We start from the raw sequence: 21,928 nt of genomic DNA on the forward strand, positions 1-21,928 counted from the left end.
AAGTATAGTATCTATATGTGAAATTACAAAACACTAATGGAAGAAATCTAGAAACATCTAAATGATTAAATAGACTACTGGGTTCATGAGTTAAAAGATTCAATATAATAAGATACCAACTATTTCTAGATTGATGTTTATATTTGGTACAATTTCATTTTTTTTCCATGGGCGTAAACAAACTTGTTCTAAAATTAACATTGGAAAAGGAAAGTCCCTTGACTAGCCAAAGGAATTTTCAAAGAAAGAAATATTGGAGCAATCATTCTTCCAAATGTGAAGATTTATTTATTTATCTTCATAATAATGAAGATAACATGTCACAAGTAGAGGCATAGTCACATACATCAATGGAAATGATGAAGAATCTAGATATAGACCCATATAAATGTACACAATATAATTTTGAAAAGATGAAAAACAAACTCAACAGAATGGAGACAGACTTATCAACAAATGGTGTTGGAGCAATTGGACTTCCAGAGGCAAAAGCATAAGCCTCAATCTAAACCTTATAACTTATACAATGATTAACTTAAGATGGATTGACATAAAACTTGTAGACAAACAGAAGAAAGTCTTCATGAGGGAATAATAGGCAGAATCCTTTGAACCAAAACTCATGGTAAGAGGGAATTTGATAAATTCAACTTTTCAAAATTAAAAATATGCTGTAAGAGAATGAAAAGACAAATCACTGGCTTTGAAAACATATCTGTAAACCATACATTTGAAAAAAAGACATCTAGAATACATTAAAAGAGCTAAAAACTCAACATTAAAAAAAATCTATTAAAAATGGTCAAAAGCCAAAATCAAAGTTTTTAACCTAAGATGATATATACTTGGCAAATAAACATATAAAAAGAAGTTCAACATAATTAACCACTAGATCATGACACAAAATTATCATGAGCTATCACTGCAAACTTTTATAACAAAATTTTATTCTGATTGCTGGGTAAGAAAGAGGGGTGATTGTAATTCATTTAGGAAGCCATTTTAGCAGTAGAGAAATAGAAGATAATGAAGAATCCATATAAATATTAATTTTGGACGAGTGAAACTTTGGAAAGGTCAATACACATTTCCTAGTTGAGACATAGTGATAAAGTGAATGTGAAGGCAGTAACAAAGTACCACAAACAAAATGGCTTCAAATAATAGAAATTCATTTTTTTCACTATTCTGGAGGTTGGAAGCTCATGTTTACTCTAAAAGGTCTAGGAGAAAATCTATCCCATGCCCTTCCCTTAACTTCTGGTATTGCCAGCAACATCTGGCATTCCTTGGAGATAGGTGCATCACTCCAATTTCTGCCTCTATTGCACATAATATTCTTTCTCATTTTGTCTCTGTCTTCTCCTCTCTTCATAAGGTTAACAGTCACACTGAATTAAGGGTCCCTTCTACTTTAATATGATCTCATCTTACTTAATTATATCTGCAACGAACTGCTTTCCAAATAAGTTCATATTCTGAGGTCCCAGAAGGACCAGAATTTAGTTGTGTAAGTGATATAACCCAGTATAAGGATTGAAGAAAAGAAAGGACAGCACAATGACTTCTAAGTTTTTAGTTTGTATGTCAGAGTAGATTGTAGGGCCAGTTTTTGATGGAAAAGATTTAGGGAAGAGCAAGTGGGAAATGGACACAGTGAAGAGTTGTGATTTTCTATGCCAGTTATCGAGATATTAATCAGATACTTAGGTGTGGAGATAGGAAGGCAGTTAGTGCATGAGTTTGGAGCTTACAAAAGACCTAAGTGGGAGATATGTATTTGAAAGCCCTCAGCCTAAAGATATATTTTAAGTTGAGAAACTGAACAAGTTCAGCCTGGGTAAGGCTAATATCCAGATTACTCCAAAGCCTTGAAGCTTTGGAAAAGAGGGAAATGAAAGAGGAAGATTGAGAAGTGGAAGGCTGGAAGTTCATGTTCACTCTCAAAGGTCTAGGAGAAAGTCTATCCCAGAGAGTTAAGAGAGAAAACAAGGGTTTATAATATTAAAGGCTTCAAATGAAGACACATATAATATTTCAGGGAAGAGATGATCAGCTATACCAAATTCTATTGGTGGATTGAATAAAATGAACACAAATGAGCAAGATGAAAATTGTTGGTAACTTTGAAACACAGTTGTTTCAAAGGGGGATGTAATTTAAGAGAATAAATGAGATTATGAAAACAGAACCTAAAGAATTGGAGGCTCAGTGTTAAAGACAAATTGTTATCTTTGAAGATGGCAGTATTACAGCATAAATAGCATTTGCAATATGCTTATGCTGTAATAAGGAAATGAAAACATTGGGGAGATAGGAAGATGAAATTGTTTTCAGAAATGAGTCATTGCACAAATTTAGGAGAATGGAATCAAATGTATAAGAGAAGGAGCTGGTAAAGAAAGAGAGTTCATCACATAAAATGATTACTCCAGAGTTACTTCTCTGGAAATTTACGCCATGTAAACCAGCTCATCTGATTATGAAAGAACACTTGTTTGCTAGTGTTCCTGTTTGATAGTGTTGATAGTGTTAGTGGTGTCAGCATTGTGGAGCCACAAAGTATACCCATCATCCACTATGCAGTGTAATCTGTTACTAGTGTGTTTATGAAAACTTTAAGTCCTTTGCACCGAGTATTTTAAAGTTCTGAAACTGAGTACTTCTCCACAACATCAATAGCTACCATGTGATGGAGTTTGAAAACATTTTACATTTGAAGCACTTTTTTTAGGGTGATGACAAAATTTATCACCTAATGATGAATGCTTTTGAGAGTGAAAGGTACAGATATAATAACTACATATGGAAAATAGGTATAAATCAAGACTTTATAAGAACAAGTGGGGAATGCATCATCCTACATTTTCCTCCTCTTTTCAGATCCTTTAATAATCAATTCAAGATATTCAAATCAAATTCAAAACATTATCCAATAATTATTTGAACACCACTAATAGCCTAAAGTTAACATTAAAGACATATAAGGTATGGAAGATTATAATAAAAACAAGACAACTTAAATATGCCTAAAGGATCAATTTATTGAAATGACTGGAAAGGAAATAGGTTCTTGAAGACATATTGGTAAATCCAATCCCAGAAACTATTCTTATATACATTTTTGACATGTTTAGAGTATTTCCAACTCAACATTGAACTTACAATTTGGAAATTGCAAAGAGTTCATGAGTCTAATTCAAACTAAACCAATGACATAAAATGCATAAAATAAAAAGAATACAGTTTCATTTTTTCCAGGTAGTTCCATTCAAAAATATATATTTGGTAGCATGATACAAAGAAAAGATGTCTTGTTTCCAGTCTCAGTCAATTCTGTGGAATAGAGAACAAATATAGAATTAATTCTGTCATATGATAAAGCTGTTTACTTTTCCCCATTTGTATTAGTGTGACTAATTTTAAAAAAAAGAAATTATGCATTTCATTGAACCTTTCCATGGAGGCACACAAAGTTTGGATCAGATCAAATATAAGCTCACTAGGAATGTTTTAATAAGATGTCTAAGCTATCATGATCACAAAATGCTTTGTATCTAAGAATCTCAAACAGAATTTTATCTCCCCTTTTTAACACACATACCTAGACCAATAATTTTATTTTGACTTGTGAATTAAAAGAAACAGAGAGTTTTAAGCAAACTAAATACAAAGTTTATGAACCTGGAATAACAATGGAAGTTTTCCTTTAATAAAAGCTCAAATATATTTACATAAAAGTGAAAGAAAATCTATTTTATGGTTTTCTTAAATATGATGGTAATCAAATCTCAGGATATAGACCCTTGAAAACAAGTCAGTCAAATCTATCAATAACACATAAGGAAAATTAAAATTTTTTTGAAATTTTTCATGTTTCAGGTCAGTGGATAAGAGTAAACAGTTGAAAACAAAATGATAATTAGTAAGTAAGTTAACATGTTGATAGAATTTTTCACTATCTGTAGGAGAATGAAATAGAAAAAATAATCAACTATAAAATGAATTGGATAATCTCCAAACTTTTCAAACTTACCAAAAATAAGGAGCCGCTAACTTTGAAATCTTCTTAGACCTTGAAAGTAAACAAATAATGAATAAATAAATATATCACTTATCTTTTGACAAAAACAATTGCCTTAAGAATGTTCTAAACAATTAAATAAGCATCTCAAACTTTTCCCCTCATGTACAGATGGCAGAAATAAGGCATGATCTACGGCATATTGGGAATGCATGTCCATGAGGAAAACATTGAAAATAATTAGCTTTATTTTGCCAACCTCAATCAAACTATCAATTTTAATTTTGATTTTGGTAAGTCTTAATGCTCTTTAAATCAGAATTCTTATTTGCATGTGATAGAACATGCCTTCACTTCCAGTGACCTGGGAGGCTGATACAGGACAAGAGCAAGTTCAAGACGAACCTCAGTAAGTTAGCAAAAACTTGTCTCAAAAGAAAAATAAATAAATGAAAAGTCTATGGATGCATCTTAGTGCTATAGTGCCTCTGAGGTTCTGTCCCTAGAACTGCCAAAAAAGAAAAAAAAAGATATTGAATTTCTTAACAGACAAATTGATTCAGAATCCCTGCAATCTTTTCTTTCAACACAGTCTATTCTACTTAGACAATCAGAACAACTTAAGCAGACTCTATGTGGGTATGCCTAGGCATTGGAATTGTGAGAGGGTGGCTCTAGGTGATTCTATTGTAGAGAATCACTGATCTAAATTATAACTTTATATCTTTGTTCTTTCATTCTCTAGAAGTGCATATTCTAGAACTTCCCTCAACTTATTCTACCATCATATATACATCAGGAGAGAAATGGCAAAGTAAGTAAGTATGGACTTACAGTAACAGGGTTGGAAACTGGGACAAGTGGGTTAGTCACAGGGTAGAGTGGGCGAGTAGGCTGGAACAGAAGATCTTGGTATTCCAGAAAGGCTTGGACAGGCATGTCTCTCTGGGGAATGGGCACTACTTGCTGGGGAACAGGTGTGATTTTGGATTGAGGGATAGGCGCCTGGGGCTGAGGAAGAACTATGGGAATCTGAGGAAAAGCCTGGGGGACCTGGGGGATCTGGGGGACCTGGGGGATCTGGGGGATCTGGGGCACCACAGGCTGAAGCTGAGGCAGAAGGAGGTGCTGGTTTTGGAGGTCAGTGAGATGTGGGATTTGAGGGACAAATGAGGTTAGCTCTGTTGGTGATTTCAGGAAGGGCATGAGCTTAAGCTTAGAAAGAATGGTCTCTTTAGTTTTGGGGACTTCTGCTATCTCAGGCTGAAGGAGAGACAGCATCATAGGCAGCTGAGAGAGAGTCAGGACGTTCTGGGGAAGGAGGGTGTAAGGCATGAGCTGAGCATAAGGAAGTTGTGGCTGGGCAATGGGGTGGATTTTTTCTTGGCTTTTATCCTGAAAAAAAGAAGAAGAATCTTTCAGTCCATGATTTAACCATAACTGTCATTTACAATCTATGGGAAAACTACAATTGAGTGAAGACAATAAAAGAAAGATTTTCACTTATGTCACTTAAGAAATCATTTTGGCTCATGTAAAGAAAATGGGTAAAATGTTCCTTAAGAGATTTCTTCTTAAACTCCTCGAATTTGGGGTAGATCTGTGGTCCAAACTGAAATCAATATTTAGGAATTTTCTTGGATTTTTTACCTTTTCCTTAGTAATCAGGATAGTTGTAATTTATGTGCTTTGTTCTTTATAGAGCGCTGACTTTTCAACCTAAATATGCTAGCAACACACCAAATTATTTTCATATAATGAAGAGACATCAATTTTTAAAGACTTAGAAGGACAACTTGTGTATTTATTTTCACTTTCTTTTTATGAAAAGTCAGTCCTTATTTATGGCTAGATTCAGGGACTCATTTAACACTGGCCAAATTCTAGCATTACTTCTTTAGGTAAAAGGTAGTATAATTGACTCTTTAAAGTGCATTTATTTTTAAATTTTAATTGGTTTTAGAAAATATTTTGTATGATAACCAAAGCTTCTAATAATAAAACAGGAAGTGGAAATATTACAGTTAGGTAAATGTATTAACTGTAGAATTTTGTTATTCAAAAAATTCTTGATTTTTAAGCAAGATCTGCTACTTAATTAACTGGATTATGTGGTCACAGTGTGCACTCAATTCTTCTGGACCTCACTTCTCTCATTTTTAATGGAAATATCCTTAAGAATGTCATCATGCAGCCAATAAATATTGTAGTACAAGTGACAAAATCTTAATGTCAAATCATTGAATATTCAAGGCAAATCAGCTCATCAATACATCTGGGTAGATATTCTTAACAATATTCTCCATCTACACATGAAGAAAATGAAATACAAAGAAATTTGTGGCCAAGGTTATGTCTGAGAAACAGACTTACAACTTGTTGACTTTATTCTGTTTCATCATCATAACATCATAGTTCCCAGTTTGGAGGTGTTTTTACTAATTTGAATTTATTAAACAGATATAACATTAATACTATCATTAGATAGTTAATCTCTATTCTAGAAATTGATTATGCATTTAAAAAGCACATTGATAACATGGAAAATATATTTAACTTTGCCATTGTTTAATTTCTTATATTGATTGGTAGGTACGTGGCATTTACTTTGCAATTCTTAAATTGAACATATACATTATGAATATTTTCATGGATTATGTTTATTTTATTTATTATAATAATATTAGAAACAAAGTCATGAAAATTTACCTGTCTTTGCAGCAGTTCCACATGCTTAACCTTCTCAAGCTTCTCCTAAAAGAAATCATGCATTTAAATTTCATAATCTATGAAATTCTAACAGGAAATCATGAAAATAAGTACAGTTAAATATGAATATTTTACTTTAGAAAAATAAAAAAATTAAAAATCAGATTTAGTTTTGATTAATAATTCTTAGTTTTCAATATATATCAGAAAGTAAAGGCTTCAATAGGTTAATAGAGACACTTTCACTTGCTAATGTCTTTATGTTAGGATAATGACTGCATCTTTTATATTTAGATCATATTATGAAGCCTCTCATATCAAAAAAAAAGCCTGTCATATAAAAAAGTCGGATGAATATAGTCAAGAGAGAAAAGAAAATTGTTGATCATTGTGCAAAAATAAGCTTCTAATAGATGTTAATTTCTCTCTACAATCATGGTCCTTTTACTGATAACAAATGATGTCTAAAACACCATCTGATTATAAGAGGGGAAAAACTAATTGAAAACACAGCAAAACAGCACTTGGTGCATTATACTAGTCATTATTAATTCACTTGTTAATGTGTTCAATTTCAAATAAACTATAAGAAATCAATACACCCCCTAAAATTCTCAAGACTTTGTGAAGAGACAATATAAATTGTCAACACCACTTACTAAACAGATGACAACATTTTCAAGAGTGGTGCAAGGACAAATGTCCACCTGACTCTCTTGAGTAGATTAAGCTCTCACCAAATCCCACTGGCTTTTATTTATCAAAGTGACAACTCTAAGAAAAAAATGTGTCCTAAACATGTTTGCTTACCCACTACACTGCAAGCTCTTGGTCTCATTGACGTCCTAATCTTTAGTTTGTATCATAGCTCCTAATCAGTGTCTGATGCACAGAAATCACTCAATCAATGTTAAAAGTGAATGAGGTCAGAGTAGAGAAAGCTCAAGACAGACAACAGACCTGTATGATCCATAGGAAATGGGATGGGGAGGCAGTGACACAATTTCAATTAGGAAGCCCACTTAGAAAGTTCTAGAGTACTAAATTCTCCAGGAATTTTTTTCTGTCTTTCAACATATATAAAGGGAATTTACATCAGAATTTGCATGTCATATGTGGCTACATTAGCATAATTACTGTGATGTAACACAATACAAGGCACAGGATTTTATAGTTCTGCAATTGGAAATTGCCTCTGAAAATCATTCTTACCTCACTGCTTGAAGTCTGTAAAGAAAAAGAAAAAGAAAAAGAAAAGATCAGCATTAAATCTACTAGATCATCAGAAAATGTTTTTATTTTATGGATGGAAAAAATGTTTTCAAAAAAAACTTACCTCAGTGGATACACTGAGTTCTTCCTTCTATAAAGAAAAGTAACAAGTCCAGTTAGTGTCTGTAGATAATTCATTATTATACATTTACTCTTTCTATGCACTTTATATAGCATTCTTTTAAAAAGTTGGAGAAAGCTTTTTAAAATTTGCATGTCTTTGTACAGACATTAAAAGTAAACTTTTTATTATGTTTCATATTTAGTAAATATAAATTGGTATATTTCTCTATCACCTGAATTAAGAATAGATTTGGGAAGGATAACAGAATGTAGTTAATTTAATTTCTATTAAATACTTTTTGTTATGATTATGAGTATTCTTATGATTATGATTATGATTATTGCCTATATTCTGTCCTCTGGTAGTCTTTGGATAAATTCAATAAGAATTTGACCCACTTCTCTACTGCAAGAGACGTATATATTTGAACAGTTTAATAAGATATGTTTATATAATTTATGCATGCATAAAATTGTGTAATTCTACAAGTTATTTGCTCTTTTTCTTTCTTTCTTTTTTTGTCTTGTTTTGTTACTAAGTATTTGTTTGCTTTTCCTTTAGCTACAGGGGGACGTTGGAGTAGAAAACATTTGTCCCAGGTTTGAGACCCCACAGGAAAATTGAAAAAGTAGATAAGAGTGAATGATTTTCATAGACACCAAAACAAAATAACAAAAAAGCTGAAAATTCCATTATTTCTATGCTAACATTATTAGTGATATTATTTTCTACATTAGGAAGATCAACCCCTATATGTTAGTTTTTTAGGAATTTTCTCTGTACATACCTCCCTTGCAAGAGCAAGAGCCACAAGGCAGGCAAGGATAAGGACCTTCATGGCTACCACGTCCTGTGAATGGGGAAATGAGAGATGGCAATAGATTAGTCAATCAGATATAATTTGTTATTTAGGTAGAGTTACTTTTCCTTTAAAAAATAAAAAAAATATAATACCATGCTTTCCTTTTAAGGAAAAATACTATTGGAAATTCTATCATTGAACTAGTAAAAAATCTACTTTGGCTTCCTACACCTAAATATTAAATTCAATCCATTCAGATTTTTTAGCTCATGGATCTCCAGTCTTTTTATATTTAAGTTCACTCAGAGTGTTATATTTTGAGTTTTTAAATGTATAAAAATATATAAAATTTACAGAAAGATTTATTTGTTCATTTGCTATGAAATATTTACTTAGCACTTTAATTGCCAGACACTGTCTAGGTACTGGGAATAGAGCAAATCGCAAACTTGATAGAGCTTCAATTCTACTGAGAAGTACTCATTTCTACTGCTGAATAATTTTTATGTTTATTTTTCTTCTACTTAATAATGCCATTAACATTTAGTTTAATCACACCTTCTCAGGTCCAATAAGACTATTGTTTTCATTGTAGCAGGTTTTGTTTGTTTGTTTTTGTTACACTCTTCAGATAGATGCATTCTTGTGCAAATAGATTTGTTTCTTCTTCATTCATACTCACTATGCAATCTTGATCCTTACATATCTAATGTATCTTCTCCTGTGTGTCACAGGACACTGGAGATAATACATTATTTTACCTCTTTTTGTATAAAATGTGCTCATTAATATATTGATGATTGATCCAAAGGTCAAATTCTATTGCCCACTCTCAATGCCAACACTACCTCTTCTTATGAAATAAATCTTAACATTATTTATCAAATAAACTAAATGGCCTTTGTGCTTGATTTTTTTGTATTTCATATAACGAATTCCAAAAAACAATTTTTATGTCATAATATAATTTAACAGTTTTTATTTTCAGATTTTTAAGCTAAACATCTTAACTAAAACAGCTCATGAAATAAATGTTTCTAATTGTCTGCAAAACATTCTCTCCAATATTTGAAGACTGAAAATAATTCTTCCAGTGCAAAAATATATTTTCATATTTTTCTAATAGATTTTATATAATTCTGAATTAATTTTACCTTTCCTAAAGTCTCAAAAAAATTTCAAAATAATTTCAATTGTCAAAGTTCAAAAAAGTATGTAATACTCCATTATAGACTATGGTATGGAGAGTGTATCCCATTGCATTTATATATTTTATTCTCAATATTTTGTATATCAGGTTTTTAAGTCAGAATTCTATTATTCACTGAAATTATATAAGCTACTTTTCTTTCATTCATTTTCTTGCAAAATAGGACACTTTCTTTTTAGCTTACTTATTTTAATTTTACTATTTTAATATTGTTTCGAAATATGGTAGGCTAGATGATAAACTGTGAAGTTGAAGGTACTGGACAAGTTTGATGATTATGCTCTTCTTCTATAATGATGTTTATAAATATTTAAAGTATTGCATGTTCCTAAACCGCTAACTTCATTTCTTGACTCAATATGCTAACTCTATAAACTATTAGACAAGAGCTTTCCCAATAAATATTCATTGCCTCATAATATATTTAAATATATTTGGTTTTACAGCTGTGATATGTTGAATCAAATTGGAAGAATTAATTAAGAAACCAGTCATTAATGGGCTCTCAATACTATTAACTATTCTTATATTAAAGATATATGCTATCTTTAGTGTATATACAAGTGTGTATATATACATGTATACATAAAATATGTATCCACTTAGTGTGAATTACATTTTCTTGGACTCATGAAACCTATAGAGCCATTATAGTCTTTCTAGGCATTCCATCATTTCTAAAATAAATGTTAAAAATAGCTTCAGCACTACCTTAAATACCTTTATTTCCAAAACTGTACTCAATTACTTTATTTCTTTCCAAAGAACAACCTAGTGTGCAATAAATAATAAGGAAGGTATACTCAAAATTTATAGCTGAATTTCTTACCTTTTTCCAAAGTGGAGGATAGGAAGTGAAGGTGAAGCTGGGTAGATGATGGTCTATCTGCTTTTGTAGCTCTATATATACTGAATTTAATAACATGCTAATTTTGTGGTTTGAAATGAATTCAACATTGAGCTTCAATTCTAAGAAATTTGCATGATTAGAAAGTGATTTCTGTCCAGTATCTGTCCCCAGAAATTCTGGGGAGCATTGTAACAAAGGGGTAATTCACAAGCTGATAAAGGAAACTTGTCCAGGAAATGCAATTGCTCACTAACAATGACTGGAGCAGAGTGACACTCTGCCATAGTCCCCAAGTTATTGTGGGCACCATTAGATGTCTTAGGGTCTAATGGGGACATAAGATCACAATCATGGGGCAGTTTTACATGAACAAAATAGATACACAGGGCTTCACAAAGACCACAATTTCATGTTAACTTGAGCAGTTAGTGCTTTGTACTGCTGTGAAGTAACTAACAAGTCTATGGTGAGAGCTTAGTCAGGTAGGGAAAACTTTTTATCACCCAGGGGGACTTGACTTAGAAAAAAATATATAATTCAATTCAAGCCAATAGTTTGTTTACAAAAGAAAAAAATATACCTTCCCCTGTAGTGAGCAAATCAGAAACATGGATGGCTGGTATAGGCAAAATCCCCAGTAAAACTGTCATAGAAATTTTGCAAAATTTCATGAGGTCAATTCACCTGAAAAATATTGATTATATTTTCTATTTTAGGTTTAATCATTAAAATAATAATCATGGCTATCTTTTCCTTAGTATTAACCCTATACTGGGTCCTAAGTATTTCATAGATCAATATTTGTATCTTTCCCAAAACAACATAAGTTAGCTCTTTTTTACTTAATAGCAAAAGTAACATTCTCAAAATCATATTCTTTGTTAATAAACAAGATACATTTACATCCAGATGTGTCTAAGTCCCATAAACCATGTCTTACTTTCTGAAATTTTGTTATTAAAGTTAGCTGCCAATGTAGAATTTTGGCTTCAATGTGCAAAACTTAATTATGGCTAGTAGAGAAATGGGACATCTGTGTTATATGTAAGCAGGGGAGTTTGTCATTAAAGAGCTGCTGCTTTAGTTATAACTTAAATTACAAGTCTCATTTTGAGATGTGATTGAACTGCAATTCAGTAGTTTGATTAAAGTGAATAGATACACTTGAAGCAATGTAAAAACTGCAAGGTTACATAGAAGATGTAGAGTACAACTTAATATTGTAGATAATTGATGCAGTTATAACTTGGATACCTGTGAATTTCAAGTATGTAGGGTGACAAAATTCACCAGATACAGAAAAACATTAGACATTCGAAATAAAAAAAGGATTATGTAGTGTTTTGTATTTTATGTCTTTGTGTCCATCATCAAAGGTAATAGTTGTATGATGTTATTATAGTAGTTGAGTATAGGCATTTGGATGCCCTCAGTTAGGGAGATGGTGGTGGACATCTTGCACAACAGAAAGGCAAACATTAAAATAGAAGGAATTTGAAAACTTAGGAAAATTAATGAATTAACTATGTCAGTTATGCCAGCATGATTAAAAAGTTAACCATGTCATAAAACAAGATATGCAAAGGTAAAATTGTGAAGAGGGTAATAAATTAATCTTGTATGTGATCAGTTTGAGTTATCCAAGCTGAGGTATTGTAAATTAAATTTTATATTCAAGGGAGAAGTAAAAAGTATAATTGAGGGAGTAAATAAATGTCCCTAGGGAAAGACAAATAAGAAAAGAAATCATCTAAGAATAAAATTCAAGTATGCACAGGAGAAAACAGAGTATCAACAAAAGTGTACAGTCTCACACTTTCTTCTCCTTGATTCTTTGCATTGCTAGAAGAAGCAAGTGGGGTCAAAAGTAGCAATGAGTCAAGATGTGCAGCACATGACATTGTCAATTCAACTATTGAAATGTACTCTAAATGATTAAAAATTAATTTGTGAAAAATTAAATGTAATGCATGTATCCTGTTCTTCTGAAAAATTTAGAGTAAGAATTATAGACCATGAGACCATTTGGATAGGGACAACTGGAATCATAGGAAGGTGACTTTAAGATACGGAAGACTTATAACTTAAAGAGGTCAATAGAGAAACAGTTGAAACACAATAAAGGAGTGGGAATAAATCAATGGTAGGAATTTCTCCAGTAACACCAGAGCTGTAGTAAAATAAATAAGACCTTGATAACATGTACCAGTTTTCCAAAGAAAAGAGAAAATGAGGGAAAGATGAGTAAATATAATGCATATTTTGAGATATAAGGTAGAGAAACTGAAGTTAAATGGTCTTAATTTTGTGATTATTCAGAAAATGGGTTTCTCACCTGAAATTTGGGGAAGTAGTTATTAGTTTTGTGATCTCTAAGTGAAAAAGCCAGACACAAAACAGAAAAAGCACTGCATTATCTCACTTATGTATACAATCTGAAAAAGGCTGAATGCATAAAAACAGAGTAGAATGACGGTTATCAAGGTTTAGCCGGGGGAAGGATGTGAAGATACAAAGTCACAATTTTATGAATTAGTAGTCTAGAGATCTAATGTACAGCATGAATACTACAGTCAATTATATATTACTGTATCATGGAAAGTTTCTGAGAATAGAATTTTGGTCCCCTTACCTCCAGGGGAAAAATGATGACTGTGTGAGATACTTTTTATGTTAATAGGTTTGACTATAGCTATCATTTCACCATGTATGCCTGTATGTATCAATGTGTATTTCACTGCATATGTGTGGGTTTGTATGCCTTAAATATGCAAATTAAAATACTACTATTTTTATATTTTGGGTGAATATAAAAATAAAATAAACTGAAAGATTCAAAAGCACCAGTTATGAACTATATGAAACTAGATACCAGTTTTGTTTTTACCCAAGTAGATGTATGACAAGATGATTTAGTAACATACCAGAATACTAAAAATGAATTTGAATAACCAGAGATTGATACTTTTTTTAAGCAAAGAGTAGGCCTATTGAGAATGAACAGTCTTAAGAGGTACAAGATTTAAGCTCTTTATTACATAGAAATTTTGACATTAGAAATAAAAGAATTTCTTGACAATGAATAGATCCTAGAGATAACATGTGTGAAAACTGTTGAAAATAGGTGAGCATGAAAGTTGTCTGTGCTTTATCAGGCATTTCCTAGTTGCCAGAATGCAGCAATTAAAGAAAGTCAAGGAGGTCAAACAAAACTTTGATGGGAAAACAGATAGGAGAAACTACTTGTTGGGAAAAGTAATGCATATTTTAATAAATCTATGATAAGGTAAATGGGCAGAAGGGAAATAGCTAGCTCATGTTAGGTGATGGATAGGGGAAGAGAAGAAAGTCTCCACAAAGCCACAAGTCCTGAGCTGAATCTCAATGCCTGATGAAGAGTCTGACCCATGGAGGAAGAGAATTCTGCACTACAAGGAAGGATAGATGGGAGCCATGGATGTGAGAAACAGGCAACTACAACTACATCAGACTGTAACTCTGGGCCATGAAGTACAAGAAGGAGCAGTTGGATGTGAGAACAGAGAAAGATAAAAAGGCCCAGCAAGGATGGGTAAAGCACACCATGCTCCAAAGGCACATGTGTGGTGTTCTCTGCACAGTGGGGATCTGTGGAAGGTTTAGAAAGGAAAGTAGCATTTAGATAATGACTACTTCTAAAGAACAAATGACACTGGTATGGTTTTATTAAAACAGGACTGTCTAGATTTTGGGAGCCTGCTTTTTCCAGTGAGTAAATGTTTTTCCCTTAAGAACAGAAGATGGTGGCAAAAAAACTGAAGTCCAGAGGGAAACAAGGTCTTAGCTGGCATACCACAGTACAGGGTGACAGAGGCCTTGCTTTATGAACATTTACAAAAACAGGCTCCAAGTTTCTTTGCCTCTTTAGTGATTGATGTTCATAAAAGTTTTTAGCTACCTATATGTGATGCTACTCATACTCATAACACTCTCCTTTATTCACTGCCTATAACAGATACATGTCCTTTCAAAGTAAGAAAGCATAATATAGGCCTAATTGGTTATTCTTATTCATACTGTACCTTGCATTCATGCATGACAGATCTGAGGGGAACTGGGACATTCTAAGTTGTCATATACATTTTATATTGCATTAAAAACCCAAGTTAATGTTTAATGCATATTAGAATTGCTCATCTGATATGCGTTCTAGAAAAATATTCATCCTTAGCCAGGAGGAAGCCAGAAGGAAGCCAGGAAAAGAAATGATGGAATGGCTCCAATGTCCTAAGTCAGTTGGGAAAGGCCCTGGCTGCCCAATGTGCCTTTGTGCTTTAGCTCTTGGTTGCCAAGGCCACAGGCAACAAAGTAGGATTTCTAAGAAAATGAACAAAAGCAAACCTCCCTTACCCACCCAACATTTCCTTTTTATTTCTTAGCACAATGCTTTACATATTGTGCAATAAATACATCATTTCCTTGGGACTCTTACCAATTTTGAATTACATTCATCAGGATCCTTACAGATTTGATCGAGACAGAAAGTAGGCAAAACTATGATGAAGGAAAGCACTAACAATACACTAGACTAAGAAACATGCCCAGAGAAGAATTGAAGAGCCAGAGACTTATGATATAACCAAGTGCCAGGAACCAGAAAAGCCTCAAAACACAATGGAAGGTAAGGGGCTAAGTGCCATGTGTAGCAAGCCCACCTTTCAAAACTTAAGAGTTACCATTTGCAGTAGTGTAAAATGAGAATTGCACAAACAGAAATTCGATGACTGCCCAGATGAGAAGCAAGATGTAATCAATGCAAGATTCCTAGAACTATTTGTCATCAGTAGAATTTGTTCAGCTAAAGCTCTTTCCAATATTGAGTGATAGATCTGATATATACATGCATGAGATTTGAGTCAAACATAAAGGTAATAGTTGAACTGCATAAATAATATAAAGAAGAGAACAGATAGGAAAACAAGGTATGGAGTAATATAAAGGCAACAAAAATATTCAGAAAACAAAATCCAGAAGAGACCCTGGATATCATTCCATATGTTCTTCAACAGATATTGTAGAAAAAGGGGTAGAATTTAGACCTAAAAATTTACATTATTTCCCCAAGATACTATACTATTTAGAGATGGTGCTGGTACATTGAGAATGTGGCTCGGTAGTAAAGCATTTGCCAAGTCTGAGCAAATCCTTGAGTTCAATCCCCAATACAGCCACAGACATAGTGATGGTAGAAAATTCTGTCTCTTGAATAATATCTAAGAAACTGTTTATTAACTTCACCAAAATATAGAGGTAATGAAAGAAAATAAAATAAACAAATTGTATTTATTTATGTGATTCATCAAATTTATATATAGTATAACATATAATAAAGTTACAAATTATTATATGGAGAGGATACCTAGCACAGTAACCCTATATAAATGGAATATATTAATTCTTTCCATGATATTATGTAAATAGAGTAAAATGGCATCCTATTAGAAGTGTAGCCATGAAAATTGAATTCTAAAAGTAATCAAGAATCTTGGGCTGGGATGTAGCTCAGTGGTAGAGCACTTGTCTTGGATGGGTAAGGCACCGGGTTTCATCCTCAGCTCCACATAAATAAATGAATAAATAAATAAATAAATAAATAAATAAAATACACTGTGGGGGGAAAAGTAATCAAAAATCCTAGAAAAGCAAAAGTGTTTTCTATGTGGGCATCATGGAAGCATAAAGCCTGAGATGCTGATGCACAGGACACGTTTTCATCAGATCTCAATCACTCTTACTTTACTTACAATGACAAATAATTCTGATACATTTCTGGAGCACATACTACATGCTAAACTAAGATTTGTCAACTTGGCTCTACTGGCATTTCAAGCAGGAGATTTATTGCGAGGTTTGTCTTAATCACTGTGGGATACTTGTGAGACACTCTAGCTTCTACTACCAGGGCTCCACTAGCACAAGCATTGCCATTAGAACCAAAAATGTGTTGAGGAAATTCCCCTGTTCCCTGGTGTCAGGGGATCTCCAGAGCTACTACACTAGATGACATAGAAGACCACACAATGATAAAAATATGAAGATGATCTTGTTCCTGCTAATAAATTATAAATATGGAATAACATAATGGTATGTTCTGTGATTTCAGCACACTACAATCTTAATATCAAGCTTCCTAATCTACTTTGCAATAGCCCCTTCAATTTCCCAAAAAGAATTTTATTTGACCCTACCAGAACTCAGCTCCTTCCAATGATTTATCATTTTCTCACTTCCCTTATTATTAAGGGTTCCCTTTTTCTGACTTAGAATTTTATGGTAATCATTGTTACACACCTTGTTTTATACACTCCACTTGCCAAGACTCCTATTAAATATTCAAAGCAATAATACTCCTTGCTCCATCTTCATGTTAAACATGAAGACATGTAATTAACCCATTAGATACAGAGGATTTTCTTCTTATTGTACTGAGAAATTAGAGCAATCTGAAATTTTGAAAGTTTGCTTACTCTTCTCTTCCACACCTACATCTTTTCTCTGTATTGTCTCTGCCACACATGAGGACGTATTTCTTCTTTCAGCAGAACTAAACACTATACTTGCACAGAAGAAACCAACCTCTCCACTCCTGCCTTCACCAACTGGTGGACACTGCCTTGCATTGCATTGTCCTTTTTTCCTCTGTGTAATCTATCATGAACCTAAATATTGTAAAAAGAAACTCCTCATTTTCATCATTTTTCCTTGGTAATATTTCCCCATTTCTCTCTAACCCTTTGAAAGAGTGGTAAAAATAATTCTTTCAAAGTTCCCCATACTTGATATCTCCAATTTCTTTCATGCAATTTTTTTCTTCTAACTAGATTTTCACATCTACCACACCACAAAATTCTTGTCAAGGCCCAAACTTGCATAGGCTTTCTAAATCTAAAAATTATTTTTGATATTTCTCTTACTTATCCTATCACCAACATTTGACACAATGACATTTTTTCACTCAGTCATCCTTCTTTTCCTATACCTCTGGCTGTTCTTTCTCAGACTCATTGGTAATTTCTCCTCATCTCTGAAATATGTGATGAAAAAGTAGTGTAGAAAGATCTGTTTCTGGACTTCTCTTTTCTGCCTATATTAACTTCCCTACTGAGTTATCCAAGATCATGTTTTAAATTATCATGAGTTTATGACTTCCAAATTTATATCCAAATCTATTCTCTACCCTGAATTCTATACTTCTGTATCCAGTGGGTTAATTACATGTCTTCTTAGAGGACTTAGTAATTTCAAAGTTCACATATCCAACATGAGTTTCTTACCACCCCTCAAAACCTGGCCCTCTTATAATCCTTGCCTTTTAGTCATTTGAGCAAGAGCCCTGTGGTTCTATCCTATTCCTCTTTATCACACCACTCATCTGATCTATTAGCAGATAGGTTTGGCTCCATTTTCAAATGATATCCAAATCTGACACTTTCATCATCTTCACTACCACTCCATGGTTCAAGTTACCATTAACTATTGTTTGGATTATAGGAGTGGTCTCCTAACTTGTTTCACTGATTCTTCCTTTCAGGTTATCTTTAAATAACAATTCAGAGTGTTGCTCTTGAATGCAGTTTATAATCTCTCATGTTTCTCTTCTCCACATACAAGCCTCCAAGATTAAAATTCAAAGCCATTGAAATGACCTAAAGTACCTCACATGGTCACACCACCTTTCACTCCTCTAAACTCATGTTCTGTACTTTCTTTCTGTTCCTCTGAGAACTCTGGCCTTTTTGCTTTCCTTCCTTGAGTACAGACAGTAGGCAAGCTGCCACTTGGGAACTATCCATTTGCTGTTTCTTCACTGTGAAATTCTTTTCCTGGATTAAAAACATGATCCACTCCCCTTCTTCCCTCAGGTCTTTACTCACCTTTTCCATGAGGCTTTCCCTAGGCATGTTACACAACACTCCTGACATTTCCTCTCTCATTTCCTTTACATATTTTTCATACTAATGCATAATTTAGCCTATAATACAGTTCAATACTATATTTTTTGCCTCATTTTATCATGTTTTTGACTACCACTCTCCAGTTGTTTGTGTGTTCAATGTCTGTAATGCATATGAGAATGTAAATTTTTTGAGGGCTATGGACCAAGAGCCTAATATATTTGGCTAAGTTTCTATAAGTTCATATTGTTTATTTACTTTATTAAATAATTTAAGTAAATTTTTATGATACTGGGAATTAAACCCAAGGTCTCATGCATGCTAGGCAAAAGATCTATCACTGAGCTATACTCTCAGCCCCAAATAACTATGTTTTGAATGATTGAATGAATGTATAAATTAATTTATGTGATTGGCTAAAATAGTATCAATGTCAATACTCTGCTACTGAATGCACTGAGTGAACATGGTCTATACCTTTTAATATTCATATTTCAACTTATTCTTGGATAATATGTAGAATTCAATAGTCAGAAACTATAATAAATGACATGATTTTTCAGAAGGTATATGAGGAAAGATGTGAAATCATTAAAATATAGGCTATTTAACAAAAAACAGTTGTAGATGAGGCATAGAGAAAAGCAAGGGGTGAGGCCAAGTTATTTCCCAGGAATACCACTGAAAAAACCTTTTGAATGTTCTAACTGATACCTTGGGTTATACTCTGTGGATGATAGAAAGCTATCAAAATGTTTTTATCTTCTAAAATGATTTTTCACATATGTTTTTAAAATAACTAAGAATAGTCTGGCTAATAAATTAGAAAAAGTCAAAGAAGAAGTAGAAAAACCAATCAGGAAACAAAATACAATTAGACAGGATAGTGATAATAATATCAAGGAGGAAAAATTCAGCTGAATGCAGAATTCAAGCTGCAGAATACACAAATGTGCGTGTGTGTGTGTGTATTTTTTACTGTGCTTCTGATAATAAAGATTAAGAGATAATTTGACCTAGCTTTAGAGAGAGTTATGGGATGGTATTTATAGTGTAGAAAGGGGAAAATGGATAATTTGTCTATGCTAAAAAAGACCAGGGGAGATTAAGTAAAGATACCAGAGAGAAGAAGAGTAACAAGCTTGGAAGATGCATTAAGGATAGATCTACGGAAAGCCAATGACTGATGAGAGGGGAACCTCTGATGGTTCAAGGAATGAGCAAGTATGATTAGCAATCCCCAAGCTAATTCATAAGGATGCAAAGGGGAAGACAGATTTCTTGTCTTCAAGAGACAGATATTTTTGAATAGGTCCCTTAAAAAACAGATTTATGGACAGGATCAAAGGATATATACATATCAAAACAATAAAAAATTGCACTTTTAGCAAAAAAAATCCATATAACTTTAAACTAATCAGTGACTACAAATAGCATATATAATGGTTAATCTTTAATGCTTCTGAGAATTGTAACACATGGCATACATTTTATAAATCCTTCTGTACAAAAGTGTATTTTTAAAAAACATATTAATGGTTTAAAGTTAACTTTTGTGGCCTATGCCTGTAATCCCAGAGACTTGAGAGGCTGAGGCAGGAGAATCATGTTCAAAGCTAGTCTCAAAACTTAGCTAGGCCTTAAGCAACTCAGTGAGACACTATCTTTAAATACATTAGAGCGCTGAGGAAGTGGCTCAGTGGTTAAGTTCAAAAAAAAAAAAATGACCAGAGTTGATTATATACTGCTTCTTGTACCTTAAGCTTGTACTATCTAGGAAGCCACCATCCATACTTCATCTGACCATGTTCATATCCAGCTCTATGTTACTCAATTAAGTCATTTGCCTGGCTATTTAAATTTGTGCTTTCTAATTTATTATGTAACAATATTATTATATAATTTGTTTTTAAATGTTGTAAATGGTACATATGAATAGAATTGGTAGCCAGAGAAAAAGAGAAAGAAAGAGAGAGAGAGAGAGAGTCACCATCTTACAGATACAAAAAGTAAACACAAAGATATTTTCTCAATGTACAGCGCTAATACATAGTGGAACTGGGTTCTATTATGTCATTGTTATTCAGGAATACAAAGTTTTGTATTCAATAGATGTTGCCAAACTCTTAGGCTCTTTATTCATTATTTCTATTTTTAAATGAAGAAATAATAATTGTACCTATCTATATGGTATAATGTGGTATTTCAATATATTCTACTTTAAGATCAAATTAGAATACTAGCATATCCATCACTGCCAACATTTATTATTTCCTCTATGGTGAGAACATTCAAAAACCTCTCTTCTAGTTATACTGAAGTTGCATTATGACTAACTATAGCCACCCTATTTATTATGCAGTAGAACACCAGAATTTATTCCTCCTGTCTCACTGCAATTTTGTACTCATTGACCAACTGACACATGGTCAGTGTGCCAATGTCGTTTTCATATTATCTTTGAAAAAAATAAACAAAAATAAAATAGCTCACCATGTTTTAAATTTTTTATTAAGTGGGGGAAAAACAGGTCTATATATGGAGCTGGGATTTTTTTTCAAGTTCACATCTAACACTATTTTGAGGTAATTTTAAATATAAGGATTATCACTAATCTCTTTCTTGTTGAATTTCTCTGGAAATAAGGTATAATATTTTTTTTCTTTCACTTTAAAACAATAACTAAGCTGACAACTGTCATTTCACTTGAAATTATTTGTAAAAAAATATATATCTTCATGGAATAATTCCAATCTTTTGCAAATAGGTTGGTTTTCATTGTAAGGCAGGTTTCTACAAGACATCCATCATGTCCACAACATCAGCCTTGCACATTTCCCAGCATACAGTAGCAACCCAATACTATCCTTTTTTAAATGATATATAGAGAGAATTTTTTAATATTTATTTTTCATTTTTCGGTGTACACACCATCTTTATTTTATTTTTATGTGGTGCTGAGGATCAAACCCAGCGCCACGCACATGCCAGGCAAGCATGTTACAGCTTGAGCCACATCCCCAGCCCCCAATACTATCCTTTTTAACTGATACATGCAAATTA

General features: G+C 32.8%; 1 protein-coding gene across 1 annotated transcript; it reads right to left on the minus strand.

The window, feature by feature from the left end:
* Window positions 1-3,024: 3,024 nt before the first annotated feature.
* On the minus strand, window positions 3,025-11,006 carry LOC101959845 (beta-casein). Its single transcript, XM_040292153.2, has 8 exons — window positions 10,911-11,006; window positions 8,857-8,919; window positions 8,070-8,096; window positions 7,946-7,960; window positions 6,734-6,778; window positions 4,859-5,419; window positions 4,037-4,075; window positions 3,025-3,336 (listed from the first exon to the last, which is right to left on the minus strand). Exons 1-7 carry the CDS (start codon window positions 11,004-11,006, stop codon window positions 4,070-4,072), a joined length of 813 nt encoding a protein of 270 aa, XP_040148087.2. The 3' UTR covers window positions 3,025-3,336; window positions 4,037-4,069.
* Between the last annotated feature and the right edge of the window lie 10,922 nt (window positions 11,007-21,928).

The sequence above is a fragment of the Ictidomys tridecemlineatus genome, chromosome 9, assembly GCF_052094955.1.
Source record: "Ictidomys tridecemlineatus isolate mIctTri1 chromosome 9, mIctTri1.hap1, whole genome shotgun sequence".
NCBI classification, from domain to species: domain Eukaryota; kingdom Metazoa; phylum Chordata; class Mammalia; order Rodentia; family Sciuridae; genus Ictidomys; species Ictidomys tridecemlineatus.